Below are 12,702 nucleotides of genomic sequence, written 5' to 3' on the forward strand. Positions count from 1 at the left end.
TCTGTGCACTGGGGCTAACATACAGTGTTCTCATGAGGATTATGCAGACCTTCAAGTATTTAAACTTCTAGCTCCACTATTACTTCCTTTCTGCTTTCTTCCTATAGAGCCTCTACTTCCTCTCCCTGTTTTCTAGTCTTGAAAAAAATATGTGGGAGAGAATTGTTTGACTTTTTCTTCAAGGAGCTAAATGGTTTCTAAACCCCTATATATTGATTCAGTCACCCTCAACCCCTTTCTTCCTATGACCCTTTTTCTCTCCTTCCCTGATCATTTAGTATCTGCTGAGGGGTGAAGGAATTCCAGTTTTAACTCATTCTGTGTTCATTTTTGCCACCGTCACCTTTTTTAACCCCACTCCCCTTCTGTCTGTTGTACTCCTGCTGTTGCAGTCAGGGACCGTGAACATGAGAAACCGAGTCAGAATGAGGGAGACTAAGCACCGAGTCAGCGCTCCCCTGTGCTTTTACTAGGTTACAGCAGCAAACAGACAGGTATTGATCAATAATTACAGGATGAGTTTTTTCATCAAGCTAAACAATTGCAGGCTAATTCTTTCTTAAAGTTTCTCTTACATTCTGTCAAGCCATCTGGCCACGTGAGTCCCACAGTGTGTTCCTTATCTGGGTTTGCATTGGAAAGGATCACGAGAACTGCTCATGACTTGCACCAGATTCCAAGACCAACCCATTGTTCTGTTCTCTAAAAGTAGTTTCGGCTACAAATCATATTGTTCTTTCTCTTAGACTAGTTTTGACTATGGATTAAGTTTAAGCAGGAACTAAATTACAGCAAGGTTAACTGCTGGGGCATCGACACCTGCTCATCCCACCAGGGAGTCTATACTCAGGTTCTAGAACCTGCAGGGTTTCTGTTATCAGTTTCTTGCTTGCTTAGCCCCCCTCGGAATCAGCTGTAGTAGCCAATTAACAGATAGCTCTGAACTGTCTCAAGCTTGAAGACATTTCCTTTTGCTCACCTAAGCAGGATCCTGGAGCAATTGCATATATCCTATCCCCTACTGTAAATCTTTCTTCATCGTTGTAAAAGATTCAGTCAGGGTCTGTGAAGACCCAAGCAGAAGATCTTGGCTGAGGTTCCTTGATGCTCTGGCTGTGCTGGGTGTTGTATTGATTAAGCTCCTGGGACTGCTGCCAGCAGTCTCTAGGATTAAATCAATAGAGTTTGCAAAAGTAAAAGCTTCTTTTGGAGGCACAGAATATGTTGGTTTGTTTTTTTTTAATGGTAAGGCGTCAAGGAGAATCTTCACAGACAGAAAGACCAGCAGAAGAAAAGGCCAGGAAGACCCCCTTTTGGAGGGAAGGGTACAGTAGCATGTGAAGGAGGTTCATCAGGGACCTGGGGCTTTCTGGAAAATCTGTTTAACTTGGGTTGCCAGTGCAACAGCTGGAAGAGCTGGAAGAGAAGGTGGAAGAGGCAGAAAGGATTGCTGCTAAGAGGTAAAGAGAAATGAAGTGAATGTGGATTCATTTGCTCATTCAGCAAACATTTATCCTGCTATGTAGGTGCCTGGCACTGAGATGGGTGCCGAGGGTGTCCTGGTGAGCAAATTCCATGACAGGTCTTTTTAGAAGAGAAGAGAATGGGAGATTAAACAGGAGAAGGTCATATGAAGATGTAGGCAGAGACTGGAGAGATGCTTCCCCCAGTCAAGAAATGCGTGGAGCCCCAGAAAGCTGTAAGAGGCAGAAAAGAATCCTTCAGTAGGGCCTTTGGAGGGAGCTCAGGTCTGCCAGTCGATACCTTTATTGTGGGTTTCTGGCCTGAACAATGGTGACAGGATAAATTTCTGTTGTTTCAAGCCACCCAGTTTGTGGAAATTTGTTTCGGCAGCCGTAGGAAACACAGATGCTCTTATGCAGTTGCAGCTGCCTGAGAAGGTACAAAAGAACAGAGCCATACCCTCAACTTCCCTCCCCCCACTTTCCTGCTGGTCAGCCCCACCCAGAAGGCAGGAGATGAGGGAAGGGAGTGATGCCTTTCCAGCCCGAGTCAACCCTGCCTCTCCCAGGACACCGATAGTGATGAGTGGGTGTTTGGCAGGGAAAGGGCAGCAGGAGAATGACAGAACATGTCAGAGGCATGAGACGTGGGTGCAGATGGAGAAGGGGAGATTGCCAAGGACTGAGTCCCAGAGAAGACCAGCATTTGGAGGTTGAATGGGACAGGAGGTGTGAGAAGGGGAGGCAGGCCTAGTGAGAATAGGGTCCTAGGAAAATGCAAAAGGAGGGCGTGGCCAAGTGACCAGAGCACAGTAAAGTGGCCCTGGAATCTGACAGCAGCCAGGAGGTCTTTGGCGATCCTTGTGAGGAGAGTTTTGGTTAAGCCGTGGGGCTAGAAGCCAGGCTGAAGAGAGTGGGATAACTCAGGGTGAGGAAGTGGAGGCAACATATGTAGTCAACTCCTTTATGACTGGGAGTGGAGAAATGGGTGGGTGCTGGACGAAGATCTGGAGTCAAGGGTGGGGTTTCTAGTGATGGGGGAATATTTATTTCTCTAAATTGGGTCATTTCCCAAGAGAACTGGTATCTTCTGCCATCTGGGATCCCAGAATTCTCCAATGCTTACTTGAGGTTTAAGATCATGAAGTTCACATCAGCCTGGATCACTGATCTCATTCAGGAATGTTTCTCAATAGAGGTACTAGAAAGGCAGCTAGGCAACTCGTTGGATTCAACCAAGGATGGGCTTTTTCCAGGAGGGAAGGAGAGTTGAGGGAGTGATACATGATCAAACTAAGTACGGTTGCCAGTGAAGGAGATGAAGGACAGGGTGCTGAGAGACGGTGGCATCAGCGAGTTGCAGGGCTTCATCGAGCAGTTGTTGGTTTACATGGAAGACTTGGTGAACTGGGAGGAAGGGAGTGGTGGCTAAAGAGAAGGGTATTTTGAAGGTGGAATAGGAAAATGTGTCCTCTGGGGTGGGGGTAGGGCACAATAAATTGCAGAACATTATATAGCACAGTCCCATTTTTATAAAGGGAAGCTGTGATGTTGTATGTTTGTTTTCATTCATTCATAGTACTTACTGAGCACCTGCTATGTGTTAGGCATTGTTCTAGGTGTGGGGGACGCAGCCAAGAACAAGCCCCTAATGGGAGACTGACATAAATAAGGTGAATAAAATACATAGTTTATTCAGTGTGGTAAGTTGCTTTAAAAATAAAAGACAAACAGGGAAGAGGGATAGAGATGTAGGCAGGGTTGAGATTTTAGACCTGGTGGCCAGGGAAAACCTCGCTGGGAAGATGATGTTTTAGTACAGCCCGCAGGGGGCGAAGGACTGAGCCCTGCTCATGGAGGGCAAGAGTGACCCAGGGAAGAGAGCAGCCAGTGTAAACAATACACGTGGGGGAAAAACCCCAAACTGCTGGTGGTGGTTATCTCCAAGCAGTGGGATGGAGTAAGGACTTTTCCCTTTTTAAAAGATAAAATATAAATTTTAATATTAGAAAAAGAATGCAATAACCATACATTCCTTTTGTAACTAAAACCATCTGTTATTTTAAAAAGGGATCTTGAAGGCTCTCTGGGTGGTATGTCTCTTCAAGGTTCAGGGCCCAGAGGAAAGAGCCAGAAAAGTCAGTGATATGAGCAAAGACATATCATGGGAACTCTAAGAACCGAGGGCAAAGAAAAGAAGCAAAACCAGCAGAGATTTTTTAAAAATTGAGATGAGATTCACATACCATAATTAACCATTTTTAAGTGAACACTTACTGGCATTTGGTACATTCACAATACTCTGCAACAGCAACCTGTGTCTAGTTCTAAAACGTTTTCGTCAGCGCAAAAGAAAACCCTGTCCCCATTAAGCAGTTGCTCCCCACTTCCTCCCTTCCTCCAGCTCCTGGCAGACACCAATCTGCTTTACGTCTCTATGGACTTGCCTATTCTAGATAGCCAAAAGGTTGAATCAGCTATTGGGGTGACCGGATAAACAAATAGTGGTAAATCCATGCAGTGGAATATTATTCAGCCTTAAAAAGGAATGATGTACAGTTACATGTTACAGTGTGAATGACCCTCAAAAACATTCTGCTGAATGAAAGAAGCCAGACACACAAGGTCACATATTGTATCATCCCATTCATACAGAATATCCAATGGAATTGTTCACAGCGCTTTTCTTGAGCCTGGTATTCAGGGAACAGACCACAGACGTTCACTGCATTCTCTTCTGGGAATTATTTCAGAACCGAAGTGTTGAAAAATCCTTGGGTAATATGTAAAAACAAACGCACATCAACCCCATTTGGTGTTGGGTTTTTAATTTTCTCATTTTACTTTCCTGCTGACGTAATGAATCTTTTTTTTTCTCTGAGCTGTATGTGACTTGTAGGTCTTCACAGATGTCTCAGAGAATGTTAATACTTGACAACGCTAGGCCTGCCTGCCCTGCCCCAGGCTTGCAGCCTCTGGGTGGACAGGAAATTAAACTTTGCCCACTTGCTGCTGGCCGTGGTGCTGAAAGCCCAGGGGTTGCCCTTATTAGTGTATCTTCACTGCTAGTGTCTCAAGCTAATCGGCTGGTGGAAAGTTCTTTGCTAGGCTTGATTTTTTGGTTAATACTCTGTTGAAGAGTTCAGAGCCCGTGTCTGAGAACTGGAGAAACTTTGGATTATTGTAAGTTCTTGAATATGACCCACTGGGTTGGGCTTTATGAGGGCATGGACTAGTATGGGATGGTTGATCATTACTATGTTATATTGTGGCAGTTGGTCAGGACTCAGATAGGGTCTCAGCCATGTAGTTAAGGCCTCAGGCATACCCCCCAACTCCAGTTTTTAAATGAAGGCAAACCATGCACCTTCTAATAAAGGTAAGCTGCTGAGTGGTCTGTGGGAACCACCAACTTAGAAGTGTGGATCTTGGGATGAGCTCTAACTCTTGAGCAATTTATTTACTCTCTCTGGCCCTTAATTTGCTTATCTGGAAATGGGGCTGCAACAGAAGGCATCTTGTAGAGTTGTTGCAAGGAATTAACTGGAACAGTGAGTGTAAAATGCTTAGCACGGTGTCTGCCCAACAAAAAATTTCATTAACAGCGGCTACAATTAGGGTTGCTGTGCCCATTAAGGGCCCCATAATAGTTGATTATATCACCAAATTAAATAGTTGACATTGTTCAGTGCAGAAAGAAATATATCCCATACATCTAGGGCCTGGTACCCCCACTCTTTTTCTGGTAATTGTAATGAGGTGGATGTAACATGAAAAGATCTTTTGCCTTCTCCCCACAAGCTCAACTGCTTAGCCGACTCAGAAGTTTCTGCATCTTCAGAAACTGCCCATCAGGTGGCCCTCATTTTAGAGACAAGGTCTTGATGACTTAACACGCCTGATTTGGTTTTCACGACAGCCACAGGAGGTTGGGAAGGCGATGGGGACAGAGGTGCCACAAAGAGAAGAATAAATCACTTGGACATTCTTCAAGGTCTTACAAAGGGGCTGGAGCCACCAGCCATGCCCACTTTGCAGATTGATTTTCCTTGATATTCTAGATGCCAAGAGCAGTTCCTGTTAGCAGATGCCACACTTTTTCCTTGGGAAGTGTCGCTTGGTCATGTCCTGTGTCATGCACAGCCCCTTTCTGGGGCTTCTGTGTGTGTCCTGATCAGTCTAATTGGGCAGGCAGCTTTGTGTATCTGCAGTTGCCTGCAGAGCTGTTTGCTAGCCTGGCTTCCACAAGCCATTTCAGGAGCCAGCTTTTCCTCCCATCAGGGGTGCTTCTCTCCTTTCATCCTCCCCTCCCCCGGCTCCCTCCCCTTGGCCTCTTCGCTGGCTGATTATTCTGGATCCCGCTGACACAGGTGCTTTCTCCCCAAACCAATCGGGGAGCAGAAAGGCTCAGCTCAGCTCACAGAGGCATTGCTCACCACAGCTGTGAGTTAGAACTCAGGCTTTCTAAATTGAGAAACTCAGGCACAACTCAGGGTTGGGCTGAGAAAAGCACCCCCACCCCACTACCTTTGACTTTGCCTTGGGGCACCTCCACCAGCCTCAACCCCTGTGTGAAGAACTCAAGACCTCACCTTTGTGTCTGTGTGCCAACCACATCTGCATATTTCAAGGAGCTGATTGTGCCCTTACCATGCCCACTGAGACTTGGCATGCAATGAAGGGGGGGAGAGAGGCACAGAGCAGGACCACCCCCCACCTTTCCTTCCACGCGCACATGTTTATCTAGCATCTGCTATGTAACACATGGTGTCCCAGGTGCTGATGACAAAGCAGTGAACAAAGTGGACAAAAATCCCTGCTTGCATAGAGCTTATAGCCTAGTAAGGGTGATGAACAGTGAACAAGACAAAGAATACAGCAATGTTTGCCTGGGGACAAGGGATGAGGAAAAACATTAAGTGGAGAAAGGGTGTTAAAGGCCTTGCTGTGGATGTGACCTCTGAGGAAACACCTAAAGGGAGTGAGGGAGGGAACTCTGTGGGGGGAGAGCATGCCAGGAGTGAAGAGCAGGTGCAAAGGCCCTGGGGTGTGTTTGGGGAATATGGAAGAGGCCAGTGTGACTGACCTGAGTGAACAAGGAGGAGAATTAGAGGAGATGAGGGCAGGGAGGTGATGGAGGCAGGTCGTGCGGGGCCTTGCTGGCTGCTGGGAGGACTTTGACTTTCTTCTCAGTGAGACTGAGAGCCATGGGTAGGCTGTGAACACTTCCACGTGCATTAAGCTGGAGTTCTTTTCTGCTTTTTGGTCTCATTCCAATACTGTTCTTGTTTGATCAAGATCTGAGGTTTCTTAATCACCTCCCTTGCCTGAGTCGGGGCAGAGCACTGGTCCAGGACTCCTGAATTTTCCTGCTGGGGTCAGAATATGGAAGAAAAACTTGGAGGAGAAGAGGGAGCCCCCCTCCTTGGGGATGACTCAAAGCCAGCGACCTGAGCTCCTCCTGTCCCTAAAATAGATCTAAAGCAGTACTTCCCAAACTTCAATCCTCTGAATATCTTGCTAAAATGCAGATTGTAACTGAGCAGGTCAGCATAGGCCTGAGACTCTGCTTTTCTAATGGATGTAGCCGGTGCTGCCGGCGGCCCGTGGACCACACGTTGAGTTGCAAGGATGTGAGGTCTGTGTTGCAGACTCCCATTTGGAGCTTGTGTGTGGACCTTGGCACGGTCTGCAGGTGCGTGGAGGGAGGGAGAGAGGGATGACATTTGATAGCCAGACTGGACATGTCTGACAAAAAATAAGGGGGAAGTGGGCAGGCTCTCACCATTTGCCCGCGTGCTGACTTAAGGCTTCATCACTGTTCCCAGAGAGCTCTGATTCTGAAGTCCAGGCGACATTGGACAATTGAAACCCGGGTAAGGCAGCCCATAAAAGTGCTACTTTCTGCTGGCCTTCTGGGACTCTGCCTGGAATCTCAGCTTGAATGGGATGCAAAGGAAGTCACACCCCAACTGTTTAGGGCCAAGAGGCCAGACCCCACCCCACCCCTCCCCCACCAGGAGTGAGGCGGCAGCTTCATGCAGCAGCAAGCAAGGAGCTGGTGGGCAGTGCAGGGAAGTGAAATCATCAGATTCAAGTCATGGCTGCAGAAGCCTCGGAGATGGGAGGTCAGGGAAGGGCTTGGCGTTGCTTCTGTATGTACAAATATTGTCTCTTATTTTCTGGGCTGCAGGGTGAGGCAGAATGGAGTATTTATGCAACACAGCACAGCTTTGTTCTCTGGGCTCCTTAATGACTGTCAGCTCGGAGGCAGGAAGCCAATCAGAGTAGATCGTCGGCAGGGCTGGCTTTTGTTGGCTCCCCAAATTGCCCTGAGTCTTGGATTTGCTTTTCAGAGAGTGTGTGGAGCCCAGCTCATCTGCTTTCAGCTGGAGGCAAAAGCCGAAGCTGGTGACAAAAAAGGCCTGGTTTTTTGGGTTTACTACTCTTGCTCCCAGTTTGTCTCTTTCAGACTTTCTTTCCCCACCTGGAAAGTAGTTCTATGCTCCACCTCCTCTTCCTCCTGCCTGTGAGATCCCTTGGTTTTATGGAGTGTCCAAAATGCTAACCCTAACTATAGGGCCAAAGGGAAGACTGAGGCCAATTAGGTTTCCAAGGGAGAAAGCTGGAAGGAAGACAGTGATTTTACATGGCCACATTCACCAAGACGTGCTGTTTGATCCTTCCACAGAACAATGAATTCCAGTGTTCCCAGGGGACACTGGACAATGTCTAGAGATCACTTCTGGTGGGCGTTAAGTTTTGGTTGTCATAACTGGAGATGCTGCTGGCATTTAGCGGGTGGAGGCCACAGGTGCCGCTCAGTTCCCTGTGATGTGCAGGACAGCGCCCCCCACCTCCAGCAGAGAATGATCCAGCCCCAAATGTCGGTAGTGCCCAGATCAGGAAATCCTACTCCAGAGTAACCAACATGCATGGCCTTTGGCATCAATTTCTCCATGTTTCAACCTCCTCCAAGACTGCCTGCTCCATTTACCAAGGCTGTTGGAACGGGGACGCTTCTGTGGGCCTGGCATCAGGACAGGTGACATTCCGGTTCACCAACTGACTGCTCAAGCAGTCTCACTTCCTATCAGTAGAATAGGAAGTGAGCAGGATAGATTATCCCCAAGTGCAGCCCCCGCAAGTGGGGCGCTCTGGCGGAGGAGTTTGTATCTGGAGAGAGAGGCAATTCTCTAAATACCCACGTGGATTACCTGCTCTCTCCCTCACATCTTGGCAGGCCAGCTTCCCAGAAGTCTGCCCTGACCAGTGTATTTCTTTATTGAGGTGAAATTCACATAATAGTATTAGCCGTTTTTAAGTGACTGATTCAGTGGCATTTAGTACATTCATAATGTTGCACAGTCATCATGTCTACCTAGTTCAGAACATTAAGCAGCTACTCCCCGTTTCCCCCTCTGGCCCCCCGCCAGCCCCTGGCAACAGCTAATCTTCTGGCTGTCTCTACCGATTTGCCTGTCCTGGGCATTTCATGTCAGTGTAATCATACACTGTGTGGTCTCTTGTGTCTGACGTTTTTCACTGAGCATAATGTTTTTGAGGTTCATCCACATCATAGCATGTACTTCATTTTTATGGCTAAATAATATTCCATTCTATGGATATACCACATTTTTATGTCTCCACTCACTCATGGACATTTGGGGTGTTTCACCCTTTTGGCTTTTGTGACTATTTCTGCTGTGAACATGCACCTGAGCACCTGTTTTCCAATGGTTTGGAGTTTCCCAATTCTCTCACCTGAGTGGAGTTGCTGGATCATGCGGTAATTCTATGTTTAACTTCCTGAGCAGCCACCAAACTATTTTCCACAGTGGCCACACCATTTACATTCCCACCGACAATGTACCATGGTTCCAGTTTCTCACATCCTCATCAACACTTACTGTTTTCTGTTTGTATTTTATTTTGACTATTTCAGTGAAGTGGTATCTCATTGTGGTTTTGATTTGCTTTTGCCCAGGGGCTAAGGATGTTGAATGTCTTTTCTTGTCTTTACTGGCTATTTGACTATCTTCTATGGAGAACTATCTTTTCGAGCCATTTGTCCATTATGTAATTGGGTTGGTTGTCTTTTTGTTGTTGAGTTATATGTGTTCTTTATGTATTCTGGATACTAGACCCTTATCAGATAAATGATTTGCAAATGTTTTCTCCCGTTCTGTTGGCTTTCTTTTCACTTTCTCGCTAATGCCCTTTGATGTACAAAAGTTTCAAATTTTGATAAAGTCCAATTTATCTTTTTTTTTTCTTTTGTTACTCAGGCTTTTGGCGTCAGATCTGACCACTGAATTTTAAATTATACCCTTGACTTCCTTTTCTGCTTTTTCTTTCCATAACATCTACCATACCATCGTCTAACATATTACATAATGTGGTAAGGTTAGCTCACTTGCCCTCCATTAGGACAGGGATTTTTGCCTGTTTTACTCTCAGCTGTATCCCCTGTGCCCAGAACAGGGCCTGACACACAGTAGGTGCTGAATTGCTGTTTGTTCAGTGAATGTCGGAGGTGTGATGGGGGAAGAATATTGACATTTTCCTTAAAAAGTCATTTGCTGGGACTTTGGGGCAATGAAACTACTCTGTAGGACCCTATAATAGTGGATATGTGTCGTTACACACTCATCCAAACCCATGGAATATACACCAAATTGTAACAGTTGTAACAAAATGGAGAAAGCTACCTCTATGGGGCAGAGGGCGTATGGGAAAGCTGCCTTCTGCTCTGTTCTATTGTGAAGCTAAACAAGCTGGAAAGATTTTCCTTAATTCCTCAATACTCCCTTTGAATATATGATTTTAGCCACCATCATAGCAAACTGCATCGTCCTCGCCCTGGAGCAGCACCTCCCTGATGATGACAAGACTCCAATGTCTGAACGACTGGTGAGTGACGTCTCTCTTGGGGGGTCTCTCTCCTTCGCTTCAGTGGCACACTGATGTGGCAGCGGGTGCAGAGGGCGGAGTGGGCCCTCAGTTTTGGAGCCAAGAGCTGGATCACAGGCCCCCCAATGTGGGGAGCCTAAATGTCATGAATACCAGTACTCTGGGGAGAGGGATGCCCTCACTGTCCACCCCCCAGAGCTGACAGACCAGGTGCCACCCGAAGGACACTGGCTGATAAGTGGTCACATTGTCCATAGAAACATCATATTCAAAACAAAATGCTTTTGTGAAAAATGTTGCTCAGACACAGAAATAGATCGGTTGCAGTGACGCCCCCACCACAAACCCATCACACAGATATAACAAGGGTCACGATTTTCTCTCACTTGCCTCTGGCCTTTTTTATTTCTTTGGTTTGTCTTTCATGACCAAAATATTTTCAGGCAAATCCTAGAAGAACATATACTTAAAGAAGTCTGCTTTGCTAAAAATATGGGTGTTTTCTGAAGTTACCACAGTGACATTTCTATCCCCAACATAATCTTCAGTGGCTCCCTGAAGGCATCTAAGACCCAGCCAATAACTGAATTTCCTTGACTGTCTCAGAAATGGCATTTTATACCTTGTTCGAACAAAGGTCCAAACGTGGTCTAGATTTTATTGTCGCTTCAGACTTTGAATCTAAAGCAGCATTTTCCCTCCTGCCCTGAACTTCTTGTAGAAACCCTAGTTTCCCTAAGGAGTATCCCACATACTGATTTTAGCCTGGTTGCTTGCTTATGATATCGTTTAACTTGTTCTCCTGTCCCCTGTGTTTCCTATACGTGGCTATCTGGGGAACATTCAGAGTCGCTCATTTGGTGAAACTGCAGAAATCGAAACTAGTATTAACCTCCTTCTTGATCCCCCCCAAAGTCATCCCTCAGCTTCCTGCTGGGAATGGGAGAGAGAGAGCAACTGGCATTCTGACCGTGCAATGAAGGAGACCTCTCTCCTTTTCTGTCACCTTTTCAGAGCCAGCTATGATAGCTCAAGGACAGGGAAAGGGGGATGTGAGAATCTACTAATTCTTAATCCACAAAGTACTGACGGTCTTAAGATTTAAATAGTTATGTATTATGATATGTATTCTTAAAAATATTAATAGCTTAGCAAACCAAAATTTTAAGACTTTATTTTTGCTTAAGATGCAGCTAATATAAATAGTCAATTGAAAGAATAGTAAGCAAATAGTAGCACCATGGCAAGCTGATACACAAAAAATTGTGGAAGCAGAATGCAAATGATTGAAGCTTGACAGACATAATTGTAACAGATGGGGAAACACCCATGGAGGGGCTCTGATGGATTGGGACTTAGAGTTTAATTTCCAGTTTTTATAGACCATCAGCTGGAAGCCAGAAGCAGCAGGAAGTGCTGTGAGTGGCCGGGGCACTGGCCATTTGCCAGCAAGTATGGAGGTATTATCCCAGTACTTGAGCAACATGTGCATGCTAGCAGGGAACCGTCATGAGGGCCGGATTTGGGGGTGACGTTGGTGCATAGGATCCAGCCCCCAAGGCCTTGAGTGATGTATGTGACCAGGGAACATGCAAAGCCAGTGCTTTCCAGTAGAAGTTTCTGCAGTAATGGGAATGTGCCACATCTTCGCTGTCCAGTGTAGCCACTAGAAAGGTGGCTGGGGTGACTGCAGAGCCGAATGTTTCATTTTACTCCATTGAAATTCTGTTAAATTTAAACAGGCACATGTGGCCAGTAGCTGCTCTATGGGACAATGCAGGTCCAAACAAGCAATTCTCTTTGGCCGGTGGTGTGTGAGGTTGGCCAAGAGGAAAGCAGGAGAGTGTTTTTGTTGTTCTTCTGTTTCTCTTGCAAAAGCCTTCAGGCAAGAACGTGTGGGCAGGATGGGGCAGGGGGCAGTGGGGGCTTGGAGGGTCAGAAGAGGGCAGGTGGGTGCAGATCTATGGGTGAGCTGGCGCCCTCTGCCTGGCCCAAGACCCTGACCTTTACCTCTGTCCCTTCCAGGATGACACAGAACCATACTTCATTGGAATTTTTTGTTTTGAGGCGGGCATTAAAATCATCGCCCTTGGGTTTGCCTTCCACAAAGGCTCTTACTTGAGGAATGGTTGGAACGTGATGGACTTCGTGGTGGTGCTAACAGGGTAAGTGACGTGTGCCGTGTTTCTTAGCATCATCTTGAATTACAAGGACTTTGGAAACGTAATAGTGGGGGTGGTCCAGGCTCTGCTTGGGAAGGCTGAGCATCTCCGTGTTCTCCAACAGGCATCTGCCTTCTTACCCCCCCACCTCCATATCTAGGCTG

The 12,702-nt window shown here is 46.5% G+C and overlaps 1 protein-coding gene across 6 annotated transcripts in view; it reads left to right on the top strand.

Annotated features, from left to right (window-relative positions):
• CACNA1A (calcium voltage-gated channel subunit alpha1 A) overlaps positions 1–12,702 on the top strand; it is a 197,718-nt gene that overhangs the window by 26,651 nt on the left and 158,365 nt on the right. For all 6 annotated transcript variants that reach the window (XM_057490153.1, XM_057490152.1, XM_057490154.1 and 3 more), the window contains exons 2-3: positions 10,270–10,376; positions 12,402–12,541. In XM_057490153.1, the coding sequence (XP_057346136.1) occupies positions 10,270–10,376; positions 12,402–12,541 (247 nt within the window). The remainder of the gene's footprint in view (positions 1–10,269; positions 10,377–12,401; positions 12,542–12,702) is intronic.

Source organism: Manis pentadactyla, chromosome 12 (genome assembly GCF_030020395.1).
Source record: "Manis pentadactyla isolate mManPen7 chromosome 12, mManPen7.hap1, whole genome shotgun sequence".
NCBI lineage: Eukaryota > Metazoa > Chordata > Mammalia > Pholidota > Manidae > Manis > Manis pentadactyla.